The sequence below is a fragment of the Indicator indicator genome, chromosome 33, assembly GCF_027791375.1.
Source record: "Indicator indicator isolate 239-I01 chromosome 33, UM_Iind_1.1, whole genome shotgun sequence".
Classification (NCBI taxonomy): domain Eukaryota; kingdom Metazoa; phylum Chordata; class Aves; order Piciformes; family Indicatoridae; genus Indicator; species Indicator indicator.
In genome coordinates, this window is record NC_072042.1 from 7,521,479 (window position 1) to 7,549,366 (window position 27,888).

General features: G+C 44.5%; 1 protein-coding gene across 1 annotated transcript in view; it reads left to right on the top strand.

Annotated features, from left to right (window-relative positions):
* Positions 1–15,536: 15,536 nt before the first annotated feature.
* Positions 15,537–27,888, top strand: part of RLF (RLF zinc finger) — a 46,031-nt gene continuing 33,679 nt past the window's right edge. Inside the window, exons 1-3 of the mRNA XM_054395246.1 lie at positions 15,537–15,689; positions 20,423–20,577; positions 27,653–27,734. Coding sequence (XP_054251221.1) covers positions 15,537–15,689; positions 20,423–20,577; positions 27,653–27,734 — 390 coding nt within the window. The remainder of the gene's footprint in view (positions 15,690–20,422; positions 20,578–27,652; positions 27,735–27,888) is intronic.

A 27,888-nucleotide genomic window follows, 5' to 3' on the forward strand; every position in this document is an offset into this window, starting at 1 on the left:
AGCAACCTGGTTCCAGCATCTCCCCTCCCTCACTGTAATTTCTTCTTAATCTCCAGTCTCAATCTCCCCTCTTCCAGGTCAAAGCCATTGCCCCTTGTCCTCTTGCTCCCAGCCCCTGTAAAAGGTCCCTCCCCAGCTTTCTTGTAGGTGCCCTTCAGCTACTGGAAGGCCTGAAGGTACTAAGGTCTTGCAGGAGCCTTTTCTTCTCCAGGCTGAATAGCCCCAACTCTCTCAGCCTCTCCCCACAGGGGAGGTGCTACAGCCCTCTGATCATCTCTGTGGCCCTCCTCTGGACCCGCTTCACCAACTCCATGTCCCTCCTATGAATAGAACACCGCAGCTGAATGCAGTTCTCCAGGTGGGGTCTCTGCAGAGCAGAGGGGCAGAATCCCCTCCCTGTTCTGCTGCTGTCCCTGCTTTGGATGCAGCCCAGCACACTGCTGCCTGCTGGCTACCAGCGACCATTGCTGGCTCATGGGAAGTTTGTCACCAACTGATACTCCCAAGTCCTTCTCCTCCAGGCTGCTCTCAGCCACTCCTCACCCAGCCTGGATTTGTGCTTGGGATTGCCTCAACCCAGGTGCAGGACTTTGCATTTGGCCTTGTTGAGCTTCATAACATTTTTCCTGCTAACAAGGTTCATTTTGTTGTCTTATGCATTATTTAAACAAGCTGATCCTTTTTTGCTTTGGTTTGGTTTTTTGGCACATTCTTGGCTTTAAGACTTGGACTCTCCTTTCTGCTGTGCAGCAGAGCTCTTGTCCTAACACCCAACAGAGGCAAAACCAATCCCCAAGACATGTGTGGTCTTCAAAGTGCTGCATTATAAAGCCATAGAAGGGGCATTCAAATTGACAGCAGCATGATTGATAATTTCCATGCTCAAAGCATGAGCACCACACTTAGGTTGGAAAAGACCTTTAAGATCAAGTCCAACTGCTACCCAACACTGCCAGGTCACCACTAAACCATGCCCCTCAGCACCACATCTACATGGCTTTTCAATCCCTTCAGGGATGAGGACTCCACCACTTCAGTGGGAAGCTTGATTCAGGGCTTGGCAACTGTGTCGGTGTGAGCTGAAATTCCCCCCCCACCAACAATAACCAGGCTAGCCCAGTCTGGAAGCAAATGAAAAGCTGTATTTACAAGCAGAGTCTAAAATCTACAATGAAATGCAATGAATATGTACAAATATACAAAATTCACAACATTCACAAATATATACAATCAACAGAAAAAGCACAATCGATCTCCCTTTGCTTCCCCCCAAGGGGACCCTCCCAAAGGGGCCTCTCTCTCCCAGGAGCTTCCCCCCCAGACCCCCCTGGACAGAGAAGCAGAGTTGGTTAAGCAGAAAATTGTTAACTTAGCTGCCAAGGTCAGTGTGTTATCTTCAGCCAGAAGAGAAGAAGAAACAGCAGCCAGACAGCCCAGCAACTGCCCCCACTGCAGAACGCAGAATGTGCCGAATGCCTACTTTGTTTTGGGTAATAGTTCTTAAACATTTCTATCTATCCAATGGAAGTGTTTAGAACAATCGTTATTTTGCTTTCTTACACCCAATAGTGACTTATTTACATTCTTTCACTTTCTCTGTTCTGAACTTTGCAAGGAAAAATTAAAAAGACAGTTTCAAACCACCACAGTCCACCCCTTCTAAACAATTCCATTGGCTGCTACTATCATTTATCTAATCTAAAATAATATCTACAACAATAGGTGAATAAAGACCATAGTCCATTCTGGCTATTTCAGATGTAGATGATTCAAAAGAGTCAAATCACAGGAAAAACAGCAAACAGCTTGTTTCCTCGCAGATGGAGCGAAGAAAGGAACAGGGACTCTCAGGTGACTCAGGGCTCTCAGGGTTCGTGCACTGTAGATCTCATGAACTCTCCTCTTGGGCGCGATGCTGTATCTGTGCAACACTCTGAATTTAACCTCTCTCAGCCAAAGTTAGATTTCTTTGTGGAATACACTGAATTTCACCATTTTCTTGCATCACCCAATAGGTGTGACCAGGACCTTCAGCAGAAACCACCCCTCGGACAGGTTTGGCCTCTCCTGAAGGAGAAAATACCCAAACAGTTTTGCCTAACAGATTCTTTTCTCTGATAACAGGAACTCTATCACCTTCTTCCTTTCGCAACAAATCTGATTGGGCAGGTCCAGCTCGATTCACTGAACCTCTACTATTCACCAACCAGGTTGCTTGTGCTAAATGTTTCTCCCAGTTTTTCAAAGATCCACCCCCCATGGCTTTGAGAGTGGTTTTCAGCAAACCGTTGTAGCGTTCGATCTTCCCTGCAGCTGGTGCATAGTAGGGAATGTGGAATATCCACTCGATGCCGTGCTCTTTGGCCCAGTTTTTTACAAGATTGTTCTTGAAATGAGTTCCGTTGTCTGACTCAATCCTCTCTGGAGTTCCGTGTCTCCACAGGATTTGTCTTTTCAGACCAAGAACGGTGTTACGTGCAGTTGCATGAGGAACTGGATAAGTTTCCAGCCATCCAGTGCTTGCCTCTACCATAGTCAGCACATACTGCTTACCAGATCGAGAACGAGGTAGAGTGATGTAGTCAATCTGCCAGGCTTCACCATACTTGTACTTGGACCATCGGTCACCGTACCACAAGGGCTTGATCCGCTTTGCCTGCTTAATAGCAGCACAAATGTCACAGTCATGGATGACTTGTGTGATAGCATCCATGGAAATGTCAATGGATCTGTCACGAGCCCATCGGTAGGTTGCATCTCTGCCTTGATGTCCTGACGAGTCATGGGCCCACCGAGCTAAGAACAGCTCACCTCGGTGTTTCCAGTCAAGATCAGGATCAGGACCAGAGTTTGTGTCCACCTGGGAAACTCTTGCAGCTAGATCTGCCTGATGGTTGTGTTGTTGTTCCTCAGTAGCTTTGCTCTTAGGAATGTGAGCATCGATGTGTCTCACTTTCACTGGGATTCTCTCAATGCGAGCAGCAATGTCTTGCCACAGATCTGCAGCCCAGATTGGCTTTCCTTTCCTCTGCCAGCCATTCTTCTTCCAGTCTTTCAGCCAACCCCACAAGGCATTGGCTACCATCCACGAGTCAGTGTAGAGATAAAGCTTTGGCCATCTCTCACGTTCAGCTACGTTAAGAGCTAGCTGGACAGCTTTTACCTCTGCAAATTGACTGGATTCTCCTTCTCCATCTCTCGCTTCTGCAACTCTGCGCGTTGGACTCCACTCTGCAGATTTCCATCTCCGCTTGTTCCCAACCAGACGACAGGAACCGTCTGTGAACAAAGCATATCTCTTTTCATCATCAGACAGATCACTGTAAGGAGGAGCTTCCTCAGCACGAGCTACTCTCTCCTCTGGAGGTTTAGCACAGCTTGTGCCTTCTGGCCAGTTTGTGATCACCTCCACCAAACCAGGCCTTTCGAGATTTCCCATTCGAGCTCGCTGTGTTATCAGAGCCATCCACTTAGACCAGGTAGCATCTGTTGCATGATGTGGTGAAGAACCTTTGCCTTTGAACATCCAATTCAGAACTGGCAATCTAGGAGCTAGAAGAAGTTGTGACTCAGTTCCGATCACTTCAGAAGCAGCTTTCACTCCTTCATAAGCAGCTAAAATCTCTTTCTCTGTTGGAGTGTAGTTTGCCTCTGAGCCTCTGTAGCCACGACCCCAGAAACCAAGAGGACGTCCTCGTGTCTCCCCTGGAGCTCTTTGCCATAAGCACCAGGTTGGACCATTGTCACTCGTGGCCGTGTACAGAATGTTCTTAATGTCTGGACCAGTTCGGACAGGTCCCAGACCCATCGCTTGGACTACCTCTCGCTTGATCTGGTCAAAGGCTGCTTGTTGCTCAGGACCCCATTGGAAACTGTTTCTCTTTCGAGTCACATCATAGAGAGGTTTCACAATCTGACTGTATCCAGGAATGTGCAGTCTCCAAAATCCCACTATGCCTAAGAAACGCAGAGTTTCTTTCTTGTTGGTGGGATTTGCCATGGTGGAGACTCTGTTTATCACATCCATTGGGATGTGACGGCGACCATCTTGCCACCGCACTCCCAGAAACTGGATTTCTCTGGCAGGTCCTTTCACCTTGTCTCGCTTGATAGCGAAACCAGCTTGCAAGAGAATGTCAAGGATTTTTTTACCTTTCTCGAAGACTTCTTCAGCAGTCTCACCCCAGACGATGATGTCATCGATGAACTGAATGTGTTCTGGAGCTCCACCTTTCTCCAAAGCATCATGGATCACTGCATGGCAGATGGTTGAACTGTGAATCCACCCCTGGGGCAAACGATTGAATGTGTACTGAATGCCTCTCCAGGTGAAAGCAAACTGAGGCCTGCATTCCTCTGCTATGGGAATAGAGAAGAAAGCATTAGCAATGTCTATGGTAGCATACCATTTGGCCTGCTTGGATTCCAGCTCATATTGGAGTTCCATCATGTCTGGTACAGCTGCACTCATGGGTGGAGTTACTTCATTCAAGGCACGGAAATCAACTGTCAGACGCCACTCTCCATTCTGCTTTCTCACAGGCCAGATTGGACTGTTGAAAGGTGAATGAGTTTTGCTGATGACCTTCTGACTCTCCAACTGACGAATCAAGTTTTGAATGGGCACCAAAGAGTCACGGTTGGTTCTGTATTGTCTGTGATGCACAGTTTGAGAAGCAACCGGCAGCTTTACATTCTCTATCTCATGTTGTCCCACAACTGCAGATTCATCTGAAAGCTCAGGTCTGATAGACAACTTCAATTTTCCTCCATCAATTTCTACAGTTGCTATTCCAAAAGCCCATTTGTAACCCTTAGGGTCTTTAAAACGCCCTTCTCTCAGAAAGTCAATTCCCAAAATACAAGGTGCATTAGGACCTGTTACAATAGTATGTTTCTTCCACTGCTTCCCAGTTAAACTTATATCAACCTCTATCTTAAACAACTCTTGAGATCCACCAGTGACTCCCTGAATAGTTATAGATTCTCCCCCTTGATAATTTGATGGTATTATGGTGCACTGAGCTCCTGTGTCAACCAAGGCCCTGTACTTCTGAAATTTTGAAGTGCCAGGCCACTGGATGTACACATCCCAATAGATTCTGTTATCTCCATTATCCCTTACCTCCCCCTGGTGGAAGGCAGGGCACCCCTAATGGTGGGGATTACCTCCACATGTACAGCTGGCACAACGTCCAGCACCAGAATTAGGATCACTGTTGGAGCTATCAGAGCTGTTCTGGGAAACTGAGGAAGCGACAGCTACCCTCCTGGTATTGCTACCTCGGGATCTGCCCCTCTGCAGCTCCCGTAACCTCTTGAAAAGATCAGAAGTTGGTTGACCATCCCATCTGTTCATGTTCTCACCAAACTGATCACGCAGAGTTATCCAGATACTGCCACGTGATTGCCTCTGCTGTCTGTTTTGGTTTGACCTATTCTGGAATGGCCTTCTTGGAGCACGTCTGTTCCTGACAGCTGAAACTTGTATCCATCTGGAGGAAGAGGAATTAGAATCATCCCCCTTCATCAAGTTGGATATGGAAGTTTTAAGTTCCTCCTTCAGCTCTTTCATGCAATTCTTCATTTCTCCAGACAGAGTTTCAATGGCTGAAACCAAAGAAGTACGTGCAAGACTATCCTCCAACTGCCTCATTTGGTCAGTGAAATGGCCAACAGTAGGAGGTGCTCCACCATAATTTCTTGCCACAATCCTGCTTGCCAGAATAGTAGCATAATTAGGAGGAGCAAGCTTAATGAGCTTTTTGGCAAGGCCTGTTCCAACAGGAATTTCATCAGGATTCAGAGTCTTATGATCTCCATACATTACTTCTCTCACAGCAAACTCTCTCAGACGCTTGATTCCCTCAGCTATTGTGGTCCAAGGCTTAGGGTTCCATGGTAAATCATCTCTGCTGGGGTACCTCAGCGAGACTGCCAGTAGGAGGCGTGCCCACAGAGAAACTTTACCAATGCACCTGCCTAGATGCCTGTCTATGCCTGTATCCTTTGAGAGCATCCCCAACTGAGAGGCTGACTTGTCACCTACCACCAATGCTGGGGCTCCCATATCAAAACACCTGGCTAGCCAAGACAGGACTGGCTCATTATCTCCTCTGATGTAATCCTTCCTCACATGTCTAATTTCCTGTCTGGGTGCATTAGCTGACTGTATGTCATCCTCATCCTCATCCTCATCATCATCCTGAGGTCGCTGTCCCCATAATCCTATTTTAATCCTCCGTTGAATTTCTTTGAGTTCAGAGGCACTACCAGCAGTTGCTAATCTACTAGGGTCTACATCCTGACCTACATCTCCATCATCCATGTGGGGTCTCAAGAGGTCTACCAGAGTTTTAAGGCTAACCCTCTCTTCCTCATCAGAAGGATCTTTCTTAACAGAGGGACCCTGAGTAGAAGGACCCTCATCTCCATCTGCACCATCTCCTGCAGCATCTGCATCTCCTCCTGCAGCTCCTTTACGCTTTCTGGTTACAGTGGCAACCAAATTTACTGGCTTGGTTTTCACATTCACAGCAGAGTTGGAAGAGCAAGTAGCCTTATGTCTTTCTTGATACAGTGCTATCAGTAGCCATATGATTATTCCAAGAAGCAACAAAATTAAGATTAAGGCTAGTACAAGATATCTAGGGTACCACTGGTTACAAAGACCCTCTGTAGTTGTAAGAGGAGTAACAAACTCATATGTGTCTGCTAGCAGATCCATAGTTGAGTTACCATAGCTTCTTAGCCCAATAAGACCATAACAGAATTCACCAACATTCAGTAACTTGTTCTTAACCCAAAGAAACGACTTATATGCCACATATCTCACAATCTTGTCTATCATGCAGGAAACAGCCCATCTGTAGACAATCACACTGATAACAGAGGAAATAAAATTACTCAAAATCCAAAACAGCTTCATTTTGCTTCCTAATCTGAGCAGAAATAAATCACAAGCAATCGAGCCCCACGTTGGGCGCCAAAAATAAAAAGTGTGTCGGTGTGAGCTGAAATTCCCCCCCCACCAACAATAACCAGGCTAGCCCAGTCTGGAAGCAAATGAAAAGCTGTATTTACAAGCAGAGTCTAAAATCTACAATGAAATGCAATGAATATGTACAAATATACAAAATTCACAACATTCACAAATATATACAATCAACAGAAAAAGCACAATCGATCTCCCTTTGCTTCCCCCCAAGGGGACCCTCCCAAAGGGGCCTCTCTCTCCCAGGAGCTTCCCCCCCAGACCCCCCTGGACAGAGAAGCAGAGTTGGTTAAGCAGAAAATTGTTAACTTAGCTGCCAAGGTCAGTGTGTTATCTTCAGCCAGAAGAGAAGAAGAAACAGCAGCCAGACAGCCCAGCAACTGCCCCCACTGCAGAACGCAGAATGTGCCGAATGCCTACTTTGTTTTGGGTAATAGTTCTTAAACATTTCTATCTATCCAATGGAAGTGTTTAGAACAATCGTTATTTTGCTTTCTTACACCCAATAGTGACTTATTTACATTCTTTCACTTTCTCTGTTCTGAACTTTGCAAGGAAAAATTAAAAAGACAGTTTCAAACCACCACAGCAACTCTTCGGGGAAAAGTATTATTCCAAATACCTCAGCTTCCCCTGGCACAACTTGAGGTTGTTTCATCTTGTTCTATCACTTGTTGCTTGAGAGAAGACATCACCTCTATTCCAAGCTCCTTTCAGGAGTTGTAGAGAGTGAAAAGGTCTTTCCTCAGGCTCCTTTTTTCCAGGCTGAACAACTGAAGGTCCCTCACCTGTGCTTCTCAAGACCTGTGTTCTAGACACTTTACCAGCTTTCTTGCCCTTCTCTGCACATACCCAGCCCCTCAATGTCCTTCTTAGAGGGACCCAAAACTGAAGCCAGGATTCAAGGTGTGGCCTCACCACTGCTGAGCACAGGGACAGGATCACTTCCCTACTCCTGCTGGCTACACTGTTCCTGATCCAAGCCAGGCTGCTGTTGGGCTTCCTGGCCACCTGAGCACAGTGCTGCCTCATCTTCAGCCAGCTGTCAACCAGCACCTCTAACCCCAGCTCTCTTCTGTCAGGCAATTTTCAATGCCATCCCTAAACTGCTGCCTATTCCTGAACTGCAGGGCTGTGACTGAAAGCCCATCCTCTTTCTACCTAGAGATGCTTAGTCTGGCAAACTCACCTGGAGCACATGAGACAGAGGAAGAGCAACATCCTCAAGGAGAAAAGGTGGTTTCAGAAACACATGGATCAAGACTGAAGGCACAACAGACAGAGTCCTCCTTGGGATGCCAGCCATCCCATTCCTTTGTTGGACAGTTTAGGGTCACCTGTCCTGTTTGCTCCTTCCTGCAGGTGCCACCTCTGACTTACTGCACAGAATCACAGAATGTTAGGAGTTGGAAGGAACCTTGAAAGATCATTGAGTCCAACAGCCCTGCCAGAGTAGGATCACACAGGAACACATCCAGGAGGGTTTTGAATGTCTCCAGAGAAGGAAGGCTCCACAGCCTCTCTGGGCAGCCTGCTCCAGGCCTCCAGCACCCTCACAGTGACAAAGTTTTCCCTTCTGTTCCCCTGGCACCTCCTCTGCTCCAGCCTGCCCCCAGTGCCCCTTGTGCTGTCCTTGGACATCCCTGAGCAGAGCCTGGCTGCAGCCCTGCACATCTTTATCCCCAGCAATGAGGGCAGCCCTCAGGCTCCTCTGCTCCAAGCTCCAAGCCCCAGCTCCCTCAGCCTGTCCTCAGAGGGAGATGTTCTATTGCCTGCAGCAGCTTTGTGGTTCTGTGCTGTGCTCTGTCAAGCAGTTCCCCGAGGTCTCTCTTGAACTGAAGGGCCCAGAACTGGAGACAAAATTCCAGCAGGGCAGAGTAGAGGAGGAGAACCTCTCTGGCCTTCTTGGCCACAAGGGCACATTGCTGGATCATGGGCATCCTTCTGCCCACCAGGAACCCAAGGTCCCTTTTCCCTCAAGTGCTCTCCAACAGGTCAGTCCCCAATTTATACTGGTACACGTGGCTGTTCTTTCCCAGATGCAAGACTCTACACTTGTCCTTGTTGTATATGATTCAATTTCTCCCTGCCCAGCTCTCTAGCATGTCCAGGTCTCACTGAATGGCAGCACAGCCACTCCTCCCAGTTTTGTGTCATCAGCAAACTTGCTGACAGCACACTTTGTGCCTTCATCTAGGTTGCTGATGAACCCCAACGTGGGGCACACAAGATTTAGCAGTGCCTTTGGTCTGCAGACAAGCAAGTCTCAGCAAGAGTCTTTCTGCAGCCCAGCCCTTGGCAGTAACTAACCATCAGCATTCTCACTGCCAGGGGCAGTCACTGCCTTTGAGACTGAGATGAGAAATCAAATCACTGAATGAAATTAGTTTTGTTCTAGGTCAGACAGGACAGATCCCCTGAAGCCCTCTTTCCTATAGGTCAAATCTATAGCCCAGCTGGAGCTCTTTGAAAATGACCTGATCTTAACCAATGTTGTCCTAAGCCCTGAAGCTGAAAGAAATTTTGTCTCTGGCCCCAGGTACTAAACCCTTCTAGAGCTTTACAATAATTCCAGAGAACCCAACTCATCTTTCACAGAGGGCAAAAGAAAAAAAAAGGAAGAAGTCCAGATGGAGAGCAGTGACAGTGGTAGCCCTCAGGGGTCTGTACTGGGACCTGTTCTGTTCAATATTTTTATCACTGCTATAGACAGAGGGATCCAGGCACCATCAGCAGTGTGCAGATGACACCAAGCTGAGTGGTGCTATCAGTGTGCCAGAGGGACAGGTTGGCATCCAGAGGGACCTGGACAGGCTGGAGAGGTGGTGCCCAGGTGAACATCATGAGGTTCAAAAAGAGCAGGGTCCTGCACTGGGGTAGGAACAATCCTCACTATCAATACAGACTGGAGGAGGAGAAGATTGAGAGCAGCCCTGAGGAAAAGGACTTGGGGGTTCTGGGGGGTGAGAAGCTGGACAGGAGCCAGCAATGGGCCCTGGCAGCATAGAAGGCCAAGGGCAGCCTGGGCTGCATCCAAAGCAGTGTGGCCACAGATGGAGAGAGGGGATCCTGCCCCCCTGATCTGCTCTGGGAAGACCTCACTTGCAGTGCTGTGTCCAGGTCTGCAGCCCTCAATACAGGAAGGAATGGACCTGATGGAGCAGGTCCAGCGGAGGCCATGAAAACGATCAGGGGGTTGGAGTACCTCTGCTATGAGGACAAGCTGGGGTTGTTTAGCCTGGAGAAGACCTAATAATGACCTTCCAGTACTTAAAGGGGGCTACAAGAAGGCTGCTGAGGGGCTGTTTGCAAAGGCCTGCCATGACAGGATGAGGGGCAATGGTTTGAAATGAGAGAAGAGCAGACTGAGATTGGATGCAAGGAGCAAGTTCTGCACCAGGAGGCTGCTGGAACACTGCAACAGGTTGCCCAGGGAGGTGGTTGAAGCTCCACCCCGGAGATATTCAAGGTGAGGCTCAACAGAGCCCTGGGCAACCTGATTTGGTGAGCATGTCCCTGCTGACTACAGAGGGGTTGGACTGGATGAACTTTGGAGGTCCCTTCCAACCAAGGCCATTCTGTGCATCTGTGATTCTGTGAAATGCCCGTTTCCTGTATTTGTACATGATTAGGTCTTTGGTTATAAAATACCCTAAGGCCTTCTTAAGTTGAATTTATGACAAGAAAGCATTTTTAGGCTGCACATTACTGAAGGAATAGAGCCACCATAAAACCACAGCCATCTCCAGGGTAGAAATCAGCTATTCTATGCCAGACAAAATTCTGAAGGTAACAAAGAATAATTACCCTAATTGAAAACACAATGGAATGACTTGGTTATAACGTCCCTATCAAAGGACGAATTTCAGTTGATAAAAGGCTTTAAGAGGGAGAGCTTGGACAAATTAGTGTTCAGCATCCAGAAGAGCCAGCAAGTGTAAGGAGTAACCCAAAGCCAGGCAAGCCAGAGGAACCACAACAATTCAGTGACTCTGTGAATCAACATGAATGCCCCAACTGAGACAAGTATGGAAAGAACTGGCCATGAGAAGAGCTTTCAAGTTGCCTTCCCTTCCTGTGAGCACAATGGCAACAACTCCCCCAAGAACAAAAGCAACATATTAGAAGGCCCTATACTCTCAAGCTTTTTCAAGTTGGAAGGACAGTTGATTTTCACCACATGTAGGACAGGAATGCTTGCAGGAACAAAACAAGATAAATTTTATCCTGTTCAAGCTGGTTAACATTAAAAGGGAGATGAATCATCTCTACCATGCCTATAAGAGCAGTGTTTAAAAAAGGAAGAAATCTAACGATACAGCCAGGCTCACACTGCAGAGAGCTTCTGAATATTGATACCATCTGTGCTATTGTCAGCAAGAATGTTGAAATAAGGGGGCAGGCCACCACAAATGTTCTAAGATCCCTTCTGCTGCACTTGCAATGGTGTTCCAGCACATCTAATCTCCTAGGACAGGCAAAGGCAGCAAGGAGATGACACAGAGTAATGGAGTCAGTGTACTGCAGATATGCAATTCATAACAAGAGACAGAGAGGTCAATGGAGTCATAGAATCATAGAATTATTCTGGTCGGAAAAGACTTTTAAAGTCATCAAGTCCAACTGCTAAAGTCACAGAAACACAGAATGGTGGGGGTTGGAAGGGCCCTCTGGAGATCATCTAGTCCAATGCTTCTGCTAAAGCAGGGTCACTGACAGCAGCTTGCCCAGGATCATGTCCACAGTCTCTACAATGTTGGAAGGATATCCCAGCTTTTGGGGAGATGTCCAAGTGCTGTTGCACCAAACATTTTGTTCAGGAATTAGAGACGAGATATTGGAGAAAGAAGGAGAATTAACAAATTCGGATGGAAACAGCCTTGGCCAGGAGCAGACCTGAACCGGGATTATAACACAGGTAACTGAGCTGCTTGTGAAACAGATGGTCATAATCTGGTCCGGGCAATAAAGGCTGCAGGAAGCCACTGCTAAGTGGGAAGGAGTTCAGGGAATGAGGCAAAGATTAGATGAAGACCCAAGTGACATGTGGAATCACTTACAGCAAGCATTACTTGCAATATGGAGGAATGACTGAGGATTATTTCAATGGCAAACTGGCAGTGAATGTATTTGCTCAACAAGCAGCCCCAGACAATCATAAAGACTTTGTATAGCATGCTCCAGGCTGATAGAGGGCAAATCCTCATATGACATTGTCTCTGTCAGCATGTGCATATGATAGCAGGTTGGAGACAGAAAAAAGAAGACAAAAGAATAAAGAGAGAGGAATTGAATATGTTGGCAGTAGCATTAGGAGGAACTCTAGTGACAAAAGGAATGAATATGATAGAATGGGAACAAGGAGGAAGGGATGTGGGTACAGCAGGAGAAATGGGAAGAGGACAATTAGGCACAAATTGTGCATACTCTAAGAAAGGAAAGTGGAAGAGAGAATGGCCAGTTTGGACACAAATAACCAGAGAATTTGGGAATCCCCTGTTCATAAACTGAAAAGCAGGGAAAATGCTGAGGAATTCATAGTGACAGGAGGTGGGAGAGTCTACAACCCTCAGGGCATCAGCCGCAACCCTCTGGAAAGACTGAGGGATATAATGGACTATTAAAGACTATGTTGAGAGTATTGGGCAATGGGGCATTGAAGCACTGGGCCACAAATTTAGCAGGTGTCACTTGGCTGGTTAACATCAGAGGACCTGCTAAGTATCTTGGTCCCGCCCAGACTGGAGGGACTGGCCCACTGCCCCACTCCCTCTGCAGTACACAATCACCCCAGACCTGTTAAAACTTCTGTAGCAGACTTGTAGAAAAAGCAGGCAAGGAAGCTACATTTTATGGGGTTTTTGTGTGTGTAACCTTCTTTCAGCAAATGTTTAAAATTTACAATTAAACCCATTAGCTCTCATTTTCAGAAAAACCCAACTAACAAAACCTCTTACAGCTTTTAATGTACACATGTATATGTAGCTGTATTATAAAAAGTGCATGTAAACAAAGATTAGATTTCAGCTGGCAACCAGTGACAAGTTGTTGTTAAACCCCAGGTACTCCCTGTGGGATATAACATAGGCTAACGACAACGTGCTGGCCCTAAGAGCCTTCAATGTTTCTCCAGGGTAACCAGAAAAGCTTACCTTCCAACTCCTTCAACGGGTCTCCTACACATTCATAAGTATAAGCATGTATTTTATCTATCCATATATATGTAGGCATTTAGAAGCATGGGATCATTTGGGTTGAGAAAGACCTTTGAGCTCATTGAATCAAACCATTCTTTAACACCCTCCAGGCTGGTACTAACCTATGTCCCTCAGCACCCCATCTCTGCCTCTTTGAAACAACTCCCGGGATGGGGATTCAGCCACCTCCTAGAGCAGCCTGGGCCAGTGCCTGAACCCTTCAGTGAAAAAGTTTTTACTAATATTCATCCTCAACCTCCCTCGTGGAAATTGAGACCATTTCCTCTTGAGACCATTAACCTTGCTGTGGACTCTTCTTCTTCAGACTAAGCAAGCCCGGTTCCCTCAGCCACTCCTCACCAGCTCTGTTCTTCAGATGCTTCACCAGCTTCATGGCTGTTCTCTGGCTCCAATCCTGCAATTCAATGTCGTTATTGTAATGAGGGGCCCAAAACTGAACCCAGTACCCAAGGTGTGGTCTCACCAGTGCCAAGTACAGAGGCACAATCACTGCCCTTCTCCTGCTGGCCACATCATTGCTGATCCAGGCCAGGATGCTGGTGGCCTTCTTGGCCACCTGGGCACACCCTGGCTCATCTTCAGCTGCTGTCACACAGCACCCATAGGTTATTTTCTGACAGCAGCTTTCCAGCCACTCTGGACCAAGCCTGAAGCATTCCTGGGGTCATTGTAACCCAAGTGCAGGACTCAGCACTTGGCCTTGTTGAACTTCATACAACTGACTTTGGCCCATGGATCCAGCCTGGCCAGATCCTTTTGCAGACCCTTCCTACCTTCAGCAGATCCACACTCCTACCTAATTTGGTGTCATCTGCAAGCTTACTGTGGGTCGCTTCAGTCCCCTCATCCAGATCATTGATAAAGAAATTGAACAGAGCCCTGGGGAACAGCACTTGTGACCAGATGCCAACTGGAATTACCTCAAATCCCCACCACTCTTTGGACCTGGCCATCCAGACAGTTCCCTAAGCCCTCCTTCCAGCCCTTGTTGTTGATGGGTGTTACATTTGCCAGTCTTCAGTCAGCGGGGACCTCCCCACTTAGCCAGAACTGCTAGGAAATGATGGAAAGTGGCTTAGTGAGCTCTTCCACCAGCTCTCTCAGGTGGTCTTCCTGATTTCTCCATTCACTTGCCCTTGTGTCCTCTCCCTTTCTCATTTGGCTTGCTGAGGTGGAGAAAAGCAGGTCTCACCAGGTAGACAGAGACATGTTTCCCTCTCACTATTCATGCCCAATTAAGCAGAATATGAAAAGGACAAAGAGAGATTCTCATCTCCCCGGAAGGCAGAAACCCCAACTATGTGCTCATAAACAAGCCAGGAGCCTCTCTGACCTGAATTTTCAAAGGACAAAGGAGGCAGCACACTTTTGAGTCACCCAGACTAAAACCACAGCATGTTTCGTTCATTGGATTTTGCTGTTATTGTTTCTCCTGCAGAGCTAGAAGCTTGCTTGCCCTCCTTCTGAAGCAAGACAAATGAAAAGCCTAAATTCCTGCCAGCAGATTAGGAAACCATTTCAACAGGAACCATTTCAGCCTCTACTTCTAGGTGGACTTCAGGGATTCCCTTCATCACCACACACAGTAAAACCAAGCCTTACTGGCAGTGATTGCTTCCTGTTAGGTTTCACAACCTCTAATGCTATGCTTGCCTGTTTTTTGACCCAGGCAGGTCAGCTCCTCAGCCGCAGGGCCCCATGCAATGCCCTTCACAGCTGCCCCCTACCCTGCTCTTTTGTCAGAAGACTTGCTGCAAGTTGCAAATTCTTATAAAAGCTGCTCTCCTAGGTCTTGTATTTGGCTGGGCACTGAGCCCTCCAGGGCTTTCTCAATTCATGAGTGTTATACTTCTGACATGTTTTTAAAGAGATTAAAACAAACTCAAAGCACATTAAAAAGTTGACTCTGCCCGGTGTCCATTATCACTTTTCAGGTATTGCTGCTCTGCGGTTACCTTTGGGTACTAGTGCGAGTTCTTAGACCAGAAGCGGGCTGAACGCTCCTAATCCTACGGGCGCTTTGTCCTAGAGCGCCAGAGCAGCACCGGAGCCAGCCCCCACCGGCCTTCTGCTCTGCGCTGCCCCACGCAGGCCGCCGCTGATCGGGGTCAGGGCCGGGACCGTGAGGCACGCGGCAGCAGACCCACAGCCCGCACACGCGCTGAGAGCCGATTTGCGCGGCGTCACGTGACGCACTCGCACCCCCAACGGCGGCCGGCGCGGACAGCGACGCTCGGCGTGTCACGTGACGCCGTCCCGGGACGATGAGGTCAGCGGGTGCGAGTCACGTGATCGTTGCCTACGCGCAGTGGGGCCGGGTGCAGATGGCGGACGCTGAGGCCAAGGCGGCTCTGCGGCCTGATATGCAGCGGCTGGTGGCGGCACTCCGAGCCCGCCTCTGGCAGCTACAGACGGAGCTGCGCGAGCAGGAGGTGTCAGAGGCTTCGTCCCGGGCTTACTGTCGGGGCTTCTGCCAGGTAGGGGCTAGGCAAAGGTAGGCCGGGTGCCAGGCGGCAAGGATGGGGCCGAGGCAGGCCCGGCGGGCCAGCGGCCTGGGGCTTCTACTCCGGGGACTCCCCCTCGCTCCTTTGGCGATGCTGCGGCGCGGGACTCGAGACGATCTGCGCCGCTGCCGAGTGGGGTACGTGCGCGTCCTGCCCGAGGGGTGCTCTTACGGGCGCTGTGCGCTAAGGCAGCCACTCGCCTTGCCTCGGGCCTGGACGTCTGCTAACGCATGGGAGGCTCTCTGGGGCAGGCGGGCCACACTGCGTTTTCTCAGGTTTCTGCTCAGGTCTTAGACCTCTGCTTTTCTGTTCTTCGCTTGTTTCTGGATCAGAACGATGCGTTCCACCTTGGTTTGGGATCTGCTGTGGAATAAGCAGAGCTTGTTGGTTAGTAGAGGTCTGCAATTCATGTAAGTCACTGAGCGAGCTTCTGCAGTCTAATGATCTTGTATGGAATATTTGGTTCATGCAATTCAGGCTAAGGATCATCAGTTTCTGAATCCAGCCTCTAGCTTAAGAAGAGCTGAACTTGCTTAAAATTGCAGTGATGGATGTAACTTACGCTTCAGTAGTTTGTTTTCAGTGGTTAATTAGGTTTTGCTTCCCCCATGGCATCATGAGATGGAATAATAGGTATTACGTTGCTGGGTTGGACAGATGTCCCTGTTGGATCTAAAGATACTGTGATTTCTAAAATGAAAAAGTTTTACAAGCTGGTTTAACCATATCTCAGATGATACAGCCGCTATATTTGAATGCCAAATGGCAAAATTTGATGCCAGATGAGGAAAAAAAGAATCCTGTTTGTGTCCTCTAGATAAAAGGTACTGTTTTTCAGTCTTTCATTTTACATCCATTGGTTTTGTGTTATGTCATACCATTCTGGGAGGATGTTTAGTTCATGACTTACTGAAACAACACAAGGACTTTCTTTGCTAGGTTTCAGAACTCCTTCTTCTCAAACTGCTGGATGCTGCTACTCCTGTATGTCCAAGCTAAGTATGCTGTTAAGATCTGTGACATTGTTTCCAGTGGCATTCACTGCATCAGAACATTGAAACAAATATTCAGCTAACGCTTAGTAGAGATTGCCAAGACGACCAATATACGTAGACATCTAGTTGCCCAGATTGGTTTGGTACAAACAAAGCTGTAGAGGTACTTGATCAATGGAGTTTGATGGAAGACAGTTCTGTTACCCCAAACCAACCAAAAAAGAAAACCCAAACCCTATCCCACAAAATATGTAGACTTCTTTAGGTCTTTCTGCTGTTACTGAATGGTGGTCTTGTTTTAGAACATTGATAGATAGTACAGGAAAAGTTGAAAAAAATCTCTTAGGTTGCTTTTAGTTGGGGACATTTCTGGTTGTCATGACTGTACATCAAGAGGTACAGTGGAAAACATGAAGTTGCTGGTCTGTCATGTAGCAGCTTCAGTGGATGTCATGCAGACAAACCACTGTGCTTAGAATGTGATTTTACATCTTAGTTTTTCCTTCTTACTTGAGGATGTTTGTGAATGCTGAACAAAGTTTGAGTGGTAAAACTTGAATATATCTTAAGGTCTGCCTGTAAGTGGAATTTAAGGGGCTCCAATTAATTTAGTATGAATGACTAGGAGGGTTCCATAGGTATGTTGTTGTAAGCTTATTAAAATATAGCAGAACATGCCTAAGAAGAAGCAGCTGAATTTAACTGAACTTAAATGTGATCTTGGGAAGTAGCTGTAATGAAGGTAGTTGAAATGTTTTAAGGGCAGCCACAGATTTGCCATCCTGTGTGTATATCTGTGTAATGGTCCTGAAAGGTGCTCTGTTGTGCTGTGGAGGTTACCAAGGCTGTTGGGACACAAGCAAACCACTAACCAATTCAGAAGGTTTCCTGTACTTCGAGCTGTCTGGATGCTGTGTTTTACTACATGTAAACTTGTGCAGCCATGTGCAGCTTTCCCGTAGCTCTTCATTAAGAGTGATGCTGGATGGCATCATTTCCTTTGAAAAGCAGCGAAGTAAGATTTATGTCCAGGATAACACAGCAAAAAAACTCCAGAAGCCTAAATGGTGGATTGACTCTCAACTTTGTATTGTACAAGCCTGAATGCTTTGCATGTCCACCTTAGGAGAAACATGTTTGTGGGGGAGCTCCGTATGTACCTAAACAGATAAGTAGGATGAACTGTGTGCATATTAGAGCTTGTTCTGTCATGAATATGAAGAACAGTTATCAGTGAAACAGAGGTTGCAGGACATCAGAGCATCCCATCTGCCAATACTCAGCATCTGTTTGTCTCTGGAATCATGAAGGGTGCCATAGTTGAGGACCATCAATTGCAATCAGGTATGTTTCAGAACAGGCAGGGGTTTTCTTCTTAAACAGAGATTTCAAGCTGTGAAAACAGGTCAGGTAACTTGAGCATGTTTAAATTAGTTTTGAGCAAAAAATTGATACTTCAGAAGACATGCAGCTAAGCAGGTATTCCAGCATTGCAGCACAGGAGGAGCTATGCAGTGCTGAGGACCTAGGCTAGCCTGTAGATGGCAGTGGAGGTGAATGTGTATGGCCTCTGCTTTTCTCACCTAACTCACCTATTAGATGTGTTAGTGTAGTCAAAGGAAGAAGGGTAGGATAAAGTGGATGTGTGTTAACCAGACTTAAAATGTTTGAAAACTCTTTTCAGTTAATTAGACTGCAAGGCAGTAATCATTTATAACCTTGATACTTGGCTGTTCATTAAGTGTGGAGGTTATATTGTACTAGCAAGTTAAAATTTATCCAGTCTTATCTTGTGTATAGACTGCCAGGAAATGTCTGTAGTAGACTACTTAAACTTCTGCTTAGATTGCTTTTGAAATAGCAGGAGGACTTCTAAAAGCCTCTGTAATACAGTTAGTGTATTTTGTTTATTTGTCACAACCATTCAACTAACCTGTTATATTTTTAGAGAAGTGTGGAGAGTTATGTTTGATCTATTTCTGTTTTCACTATAATGATAGAGTTACTGTTGGGTGTACTGAACAGATGACTTTATGACAGTCATCAACTGAGTATCTAAAGAGATTACATCTTGTCATCCTTTGAATGTATTTGATGCTTCTAATGCCACATATAATTTGAGTTACATTATCAATTCCTTTATCAATGTGCTAGAGAAACACTCAGAATGGTAAGTTACTAGTTGTGCATTGCTTCTGCTAATGATTTTTGTGCTGTGTTTAAGGATGATTTCTGTAAACTTTGAATCTTCTTCACATGGCTTTGGGAGAGTTTGCAACCTTCTTTCATCTGGCAGTCATGTTACTGACATCTAGTGGAATAATCTACCAAACAGTCTTGATTTTTACTGATTCTTAAATGGTATTTGTTACAGATTTTTGTTAAATATCACATGATTGTGCCAGTCTAGTAGATGTTTTGTTTTATGTTTTTTTTTTTTTAATTTTACCCTAGGACTAGTATTGCCTAGGTAGATTACTGATACAAGACCAGCTAGTCCACAAGATAGTGTGCAGCTTGCCACCTCTTGCTGTGTGAAGTTAGGTTTTGTCATAGAAGTTTCTGGCTGTTAAAATGACTGCAGTTCATTGTAGGGTCTGTTTCAGTAATGAGGCCTTCTTACAGTCATCATCTCATATGATCAGGTGTTTAAGGTGTTAAAATAAATTGGTTGTGTCAGAGTCCCAACCTGAACTGGAGCAATTTGAAGCCTTATATGGCCCTATCATCCTTTTAGGACTACTTGACTTGAATTATAGAGTGGGACACTCTGAACTTGTTTCCATATAGTCTCAGCCTTAAGGACTCCACTAAGCACCATATTTTTAATTGTTTTTTGTTTTGATCCCAGCTGGCCTTAATCAAGGTTGATACCTTGTTTGGTCTAGGGAGGGTGCAACCTGACAGGGGGATTGTAACTGGTAAGAACACAAGTATAAATGATCTGGAGTTGTAGGAGAGCATGCACACAGAGAAGGGATGCTACTTGTGAAACAAGCTGTCAGTAGAGCTGAGGTGTCCTTAGCTTAGTGCCCTGCTTGCTCTCATATTCTTTTATAACCCATAGGAAAATAAAGTGGTGGTGTGGAGAACTTTCAAAAAGGTTGGGAGATGCTGCTGTAGTCCCTGTGCTGAGTTTTGGAACTTACTCTGATTTCTCTTAAAACTGGCTAGACTTTACATTGCTTCTTCAGTACTGACTCTGGATAATGTAGGATTGCTATGGTCAAATAGTAGAATCTAGGGCAATTTTGCATTTGAAAAATGGATACATGACAATCTGATCTGGGTTTTATATCTCCTTCTAATAGATTCAGGTTTGCTGTATGGATAATACCTGGTCTTCTTCATTGTCACTAGTAATAAAAATGCCAATGTTATGTGTGTGGTTTTGTCTCTGTGGCAGTTGTATAAGAGGAGCTGAGAGCAGAATTTCTCCTTGAACTTTGAAATTAATGACTCACGTTTATGCTGATTGCATCTAGCTTGCTCCCCAATAGAAGTTCCAATAGCTTTATCAAAGTAATAAATGAAAATGTATTCAAATAAGAGGAATAAGCTGAGCAGAGAAGCTACCATTTTTAAGTCTCCTTCAGGTAAAAAAACTTCTTACTTCCAGAATTATTCCACTGCATATGCTTGATAATGATACTTGGTTTTTAGACAAAAGTGTGTTATGAGAGCTTCTAACGATAACTCATTTTCTTTCAGACACTCCTTCAGTATGCTGGCAGTCGGGGTGCATCGGAACATATTTTACCTTTTTTGGAAGTATATCGAATCTCCATCCAAAGCTTTGCTAATGCACGACCGTACTTGACTACAGAATGTGAAGATGTTCTTTTGGTACTTGGCAGGCTAGTGCTGTAAGTTTTAAGTTGGTACATTAATATTTTAGAAAGAAAACCCTGTACTTTATAAATGAAGGGACAAGGTGTTGAAATAGCGTAATGCTTAATTTGACAACTGTATGTATTATTTATTTAGTAAATGTCTTCAGTACTTTTTTACTTATGCCACAAAATGTACTTGAGCACTTGGTTAATTTAATGTGTACAAGAGATAAAGCTTTGTTCTTGTTTATTTGGATAATCATGCAGGTATTAGGAAGGCTCTGTTCTTTCTTAAACATTTTGAAAATTATTATTTTCTGTAGAAAAAGCTTATTATGGTACTCATCAAACAGGAGCTTTAATATTAGACTTTCATGTATGGATTAATAAAACTGTGTCACTTGCTCTGCAGTTGCTGCTTTTAGGTGTCCTGTCACCTATAAAGCAAGGTAGTTCTGACAAGGATAAACTGGGAATGTGGACAGTGTCTATAGGATAGCAAACCAGAGTAGAGCTATCTTACAGGTGTCTTCAGACACAGCAGTTCTCGGAATAAAAGAGAGAGCTCTTTAGTCCATCAGCTACATTGCAGTAGGTAGTTCCTTGAAGTCTGTTCTAAGTGCAGAGCAGCTATTTGTAACTGAAGGGTGGTAGCCTTAAGGGTTTCTCATACATTGCCATGTAATCAGTTGTTACCCTTAAACTGAGAAGGGTAATTTGATGCACTGCTCATCCCTTGCTGGTAAGGTTTCATTCATGAGGGGAGGGTGAGGATCTAGAACCTTGAATATAAAAATCATCATAGAATAAAAGGAGTTCTGTATGTTTTTCAAGGTTTGTTTCTTTGTTATCAGTAGCTTACTTTCTTTGTGGTCTGAACTCAAGTGTTTTTTTTGAGAAGTTTGCAGTGAACTCCTTGGTCAAATGCTTTATTCTTAGTGTACTAACTAGCAATATAAATCAACAGCTCAGAACCAGGTATCTCCATATGATGCCTTGAATTTTAGGGGTGAGGGTGAGTTATGAGAAATGTGTGATCTAGGAGGGATTTTTTTTTTCTTTAAAGTCTGTCAAGAAAGGAAAATGTGAAGTCAGGAGAAGTCTGTCCTATCTTCTTGATATGGAAACTCAGACTTAAACTGCTAAATTTTTTACCTGGTACATATAAGGATCTTTTGGGCACAATAGCTTGACTGCTCTTGCAGAGTGTTGCATTAATTGGTTTATGTATTCTACTGTCTTCTACTTGCCACTTTGGAAGTGTGTCTTTGACTGTCATTGTATGCAGCTCATCCTTACCTGGAGTACTGTGTCGGTGTGAGCTGAAATTCCACCCCCACCAACAATAACCAGGCTAGCCCAATCTGGAAGCAAATGAAAAGCTGTATTTACAAGCAGAGTCTAAAATCTACAATGAAATGCAATGAATATGTACAAATATACAAAATTCACAACATTTACAAATATATACAATCAACAGAAAAGCACAACCGATCTCCCTTTGCTTCCCCCCAAGGGGACCCTCCCAAAGGGGCCTCTCTCTCTCCCAAGAGCTTCCCCCCAGACCCCCCTGGACAGAGAAGCAGAGTTTAGTTAGAGCAGAAAGTTGTTAACTTAGCTGCCAAGGTCAGTACGTGTTATCTTCAGCCAGAAGAGAAGAAGAAACAGCAGCCAGACAGCCCAGCAACTGCCCCCACTGCAGAACGCAGAATGTGCAGAGTGCCTACTTTGTTTTGGGTAATAGTTCTTAAACATTTCTATCTATCCAATGGAAGTGTTTAGAACAATCGTTATTTTGCTTTCTTACACCCAATAGTGACTTATTTACATTCTTTCACTTTCTCTGTTCTGAACTTTGCAAGGAAAAATTGGAAAGACAGTTTCAAACCATCACAAGTACTTCCTATGTATTTTGCAACTATTATGTACTTTTGGACAGGAATTCCAATTCTGCATCAAACTTGCATTTCTCCTGAGAAAAAAAATATTCTGCTAATATGATTTCTTCCATCTTTCAGCATAAGGAGTTTGTTCCTGTTGTTCCTTATGGAGGAGGACAGTAAAGAGGCTAACTTGCTGGAATCTCCCCTGTTGTTCTTATGGTTACGTTAGAGAAGAATCTAAAGAATGAGATAGCAGTGAGGTGAAAGATAGGATGAGATAAATGCATACCTAACTCAGCTCACTCTCCTTTTTCTTTTACAAAAGCAAGAGATTCCAAGGGAGGGAAAGAGAAGTTAGAGTAGAGAGTTAAAGATAAAAGTTAAACTGTATGATCCTGGTTAGGGATATTAAAACATACTGTTCCCATGTATCTGTGATTGTGGAGGAGACAGCAGGGATATCCACAGCTGTTTAACACTGTGTGTGTTTTCAGACTTCAACCCTGATGAGAAATGAAATGAGCAGATTCCCGTTTTAAAGTGAAAGTACTTTATTTACTGTTGAAATCCTTCCTCCCTTTCAACATCCCTCCTGGGCAAGAGGGAAAGAACTTCTTCGTCCTGACGTCCTTTTCAGCAGCAAAACTTGGTACGCTATGGCTCTCTTGCTGCCTGATAAGGTCAGGTGTGTGTTCACAGTACATGTGGCAAGACATGAAGACTGTGCCCCCATAAACAACATAAAGCTGATGCAGTGTGAGGAAAGCTTGGAGTGGTTGCTCTTGTAGCTTATGAATTTGGCAAATGATTGTGGGTGGCAAGGAATGTGTTTCTTGGCCATGGCTGTGGAAGGACATACCTGCTTTGGTCAAGTAGAACTCAACACTGCTTATTCCCACACACTGCTTATTCCCGCACACTGCTTATTCCCACAGCCCCATTCCCTCATTCCTCTTACCCTCCAGTATTACTATACCAAGGGTATTGCCTCTATAGAAGAACTCATAAAGAATTAGTGATATCAAAGGTGTCTTTCAGAGAGATTTGGTTAGCTGACTGTTCACCCAAGCTTCTATGAGTGCTTTTCTTCTGAGGATGCCATGTGAGGAAGATAAAGGTCATCTTACCATCAGTATGAAAATTTTTGCTTCCATCTGAAAATGGTTTATAATAGATTAAAAAAATAGGAAGAATTGTTTCTGGTTCACATCATGTTTGCTGGTAACTAATATTTAACTGCTTTCTGCTTTTTTATATTCCTGCTGGGGTGGCACAGGTTTGAAAGGCAGTTCAACATTTCTCCATCTTCTAGAAAGTGTTTGTACACTTTTTCAACTATTAAAAGAGAAAGGATATCTGAGCGTTATCTGGTCTGAGTAGCAAACCTGGATGCAACTGATAAGAGCAGCTGACCTCAAACTTCCCCAGCTGTATCTCACCTACTGGCTATACCTGCAGAGTCTAACACATAGCTTCCAGGAAGACTGTGCTTGATTTCTGTAGCACCTTGAGGAGGGGACACATGTGAGAGTTTGCTGCTTTGTCTGACAAAGCATTTCTCTGCCTAGCTGACTGATGTAATTTGATTCACTAATTTGCACTTAACAGTCTGTTGTCTGTCGTTAAGGGCTAACTCAACTCTAAAAATGTAGCATAACTCCCAGCTATTCCTGCTGATCTTCCAATGGATAATTAGTTACCTCTTTCATTCTAAGAAGCCTAGGATAAGAAAAGTTTTCTAATGCAATCTAAGATGAAGTCAATTCTGAAAGCTCTTAAAATTCTGAAAATTTCTGTTTTAATAGTGAGTGAGGTGCTTACAGAACAATTGTATACAAACGTGTTGATTTTTGCCTAAATTCCTTCCAAAATAAAGAAATATAATCTTCTCCTAAAAAGTAGTTGGAAGTGAAGTGTTTAAAATAAATGGTTTTTATGATAATGGAAGTGTTCAAGCACATGTTACAGTTCATTTGCAAAAACTGTGATTAAGGTTCGGAACTGAGTTTTGTGTGGATAGGTATTGCGGTAGAGTAGTGTAGAAAGGTGTGACTCCCTGAGCTGATCCTGGTATTTTGGTCTTAGCCATGATACTTAAATTCTGTTCAGTTGCATTACAGTCAAGGAGGAAGTGGGCTTTCAGGGATACAGCTGTGTTTTGAAGTATTGTATAATAAGGACCAAAAGGAAGAATTAAGCTAAACAGCCATTTCTCCTGCTTGTCAGTTGGGAAGGCTGACTAGTGCTCATATAGCTGTGTGTTTGAATCAGTTCTTACAACAAAAGCCTAAATTCCAATTATTTTTCTGCCAAGGGAATTGTAATTAGACCATCCTGAATACTTGCAGTTGTGCTGTAAGTTGTTCTATATGGTGGCTGTGGACCCAGAGTTCCAGATTTCTCGTGGAGTGATTACCAAACTGGAGTGCTTGGTCTTGTGGTCCTGAGGAAGACTCAAGGACTCAAAACAACTTGTTCTTGATTCAACTGAGTCCTGTGCTACGACAGGCAATAACTCGAGGCATAAGTTCACCCCTCTTGTCAGAGTGGACGTCTCACTGTACACACAATGCTTTGAAATTCTAATTTCAGATGATTGTTTTCACTGCCCAAGCAGCAATGCAAGGGTTAAGCACAGAGAAATTATTTGCTAAAACTTGCCTTGCCGTTTTGTTTAAACCTGATATTTAATATAAACCATACCATATATGTGAAAAAGGGATGTTCTAGAGAAAGTATTTCCAGGAATTAAAAGAGGATTGATTTAAAGTATTGAGGATTGATTAAAGGTGGGATTGATTCGCCTTAAGTTTGACAGTGAGGTGTGTAACAGAAGAGATTTCAAAAGCACACTGACCATGAAGTTTGCCAATGTTTTTTTTGATGAAAAGTCTCTGTATGTCATGCATGGAAATTTGGCTCATTTGGATATTATTTTTGGTGTGTTCTGGGTTTTTTTTCATGCTTTTTGTTTTGGGTGGGTTGTTGGGGGTTTTTTGGTTTGTGGGTTTTTTTTGCAGGGGGCAGGAGGTTTGTGTTTGGTTTGGGGGGTTTTTTCCTAATGTTAAAATACAGTTCAGCTGCTGTGAGCCTTTGTGAAATTGTTTTTGATAGTCTAGTAGCAGTCACCTTGGTCTAGACATCTGGAATGGTGAATTAACTTGTACTGCCAAGCTTTAGTACAAGGGAGAAGCAAGTCTCAATTGTTTTGTAACACAGGCCTCAGTAGCTGGAGGATCTGACAGTGCTGTTGCCCACTTTTTCATGGGGGTATTAATGATTGAGATTCTAGTGCCTGCTGATGGGAATAATTACTGAGTGACAGTGATGAAAGCTGTCATGTTTTCTACCTAATGTATCAAAAGTCAGGAGCCAGGGAAAAGAAATTATTCTTTTTAGGTACTAAGTGGTTAGAAGCTTAGGTTTGCTTTATGGTCATCTCTTCCTGTTCTTCTTCCTTAATATCAGCTCTTCTGTCCATGGTAAGACTGAATATGTTGTCCTCTCATTCTTCTATTTAATATTTGGGAGTGAAGGTTTTGAAGGAAAAATAGAAACAGCTTATAGGTACAGCTCATAGCAATTACTCAGAGCATTTTTTGTATATGTGGAGTCCTAAGCTAGTTTTCTTGCCTTATGCTGTCATGATTTCATGAGAACGTTTTTGCTGCTTATAAATGTTGGGAATCTCTAGACAGTGCACAGTTAACACATTTAGTTTGATTTGGTCAAATCATTCTGTGCATCCTGTGTCCCACCAAAGCTTTTGATAGCCCTTATCTGAGCACAGGCAGTAGTCCAGCTCTTGCCTTTGTCTTTCAGAAAACAGTGATTCTTGTTCTGCAAGGCTTTCCTCTGAGATGAGGTGGATGTGCTGAATACATACAGTTGTTTCCTTTTTGTTTCTGAAAAGGAATAGCATTGACCTGATGGTCCAAATGAGGGAAATACCAAGTGGGTTTTGATTTCCCCCTCCTCCTGTGTTTGGAATCTGAACTGATGTATGCAATATATAGGTCTCAGGCTTGATGGGTGTTTCAGAGATATTAATACTTTCTGAGCTTTCCTGAATTTTCAGTTGGAAAACCTGATACACAGGCAGAGGTTCACATGCCACTATGATGAGGCTGACTCATGAGCTTTTGAGCTTGTTGCAGTTCCAACTATAGATATTTGAATGCTCTTCTTAACAGAATCACAGACTGCATTGAATTGGAAGGGACCCTCAAAGGTCATCTTGTCCAATCCTCCTGCAGTCATGAGGGAAACATCCAAATATATCAGGCTGCTCAGGGTCACGTCAAGTCTGATCTTGAACATCTCCAGGGATGGGGCCTCCACCACACCCCTGGGCAACCTGTTCCAGTGTCTCACCAGCCTCACTGTGCAGAACTTCCTCCTGGTGTCCAACCTAACTCTGCCCTGCTCCAGTTTCAAACCATTGCCCATTGTCCTAGCCCCACAGGCCCTTCTGAACAGTTTCTCCCCAGCCTACCTGGAGGTCCCTTTCAGACATTGCAGCTCTAAGGTCTCCATGGATCCTTCACTCCAGGCTGAACAGCCCTAATTCTTTCAGCCTGTCTTCAGAGAAGAGATGTTCCAGCACTCCTGTCATCATCTTCCACCCCCATCCCTATCACGATATCAGAGACTCATAAGGGGCTTTTAGGAATCTACTCTGTGGGTCCATTTCTGTGCTGATGCACCTCTTGACACAGCTTGTCAGTCAGTTGCTTTTAGGGTACAGCTAGGAATCTGTTTCTAGGTCCTTTTCTGTGCTGTTGCATGGGTTGTCTTCCATCAAGCTGTTCCTGAGTTTTATTTTCTTACATATGTCAGCACTGAAACTTCAAGCTAGGTAAAACTCTTCAATTCTCATGCCAGGCAAAGAGATCATGGTGGAGTCCAGTGATTTTTATTCAGACTGGCTATGAGGATTCTGTAGTGCAACATTCTAGAGCCACATTGAACAAATATCTTGGATTACAAGTGTAATTGCAGCCTTATCCTAGCAAGTTTAGTGATAGGGGAAATGAATACGTTCCATAGGGTGGTTCTTTCCTGAATCTGGGTCCATTTGTGGCCTTTAACTGATTTTTGCAAACATGATTCAATGTTACTGTTATTTCTTATCTGAATGCTGAATAATATGTTCCACAAAGGTTATTTAATGTAAGAATAGAATACGTTCAGGTGCCTTGCTGACTTGCCTCTTTCTTTTCCAGGAGCTGTTTTGAACTATTGCTTTCAATTCCTGAAAGTGAATTGCCACATGAGGTATGGTTAGGATTCCATCAGTCCATACAGGTAAGTGTTCTGAATTTGTTTTCCAGTTTCCTTTTTACTTTTTTTTTTCTTTTTTTTTGGTGGGTGTTCTGTTTTGTTCTCCTCTGAATTCCACTTGTCCGGCAGCAAGAATTTCTGAGCAGCAAAAGACTTAACTGCAGTGACTATATCAACA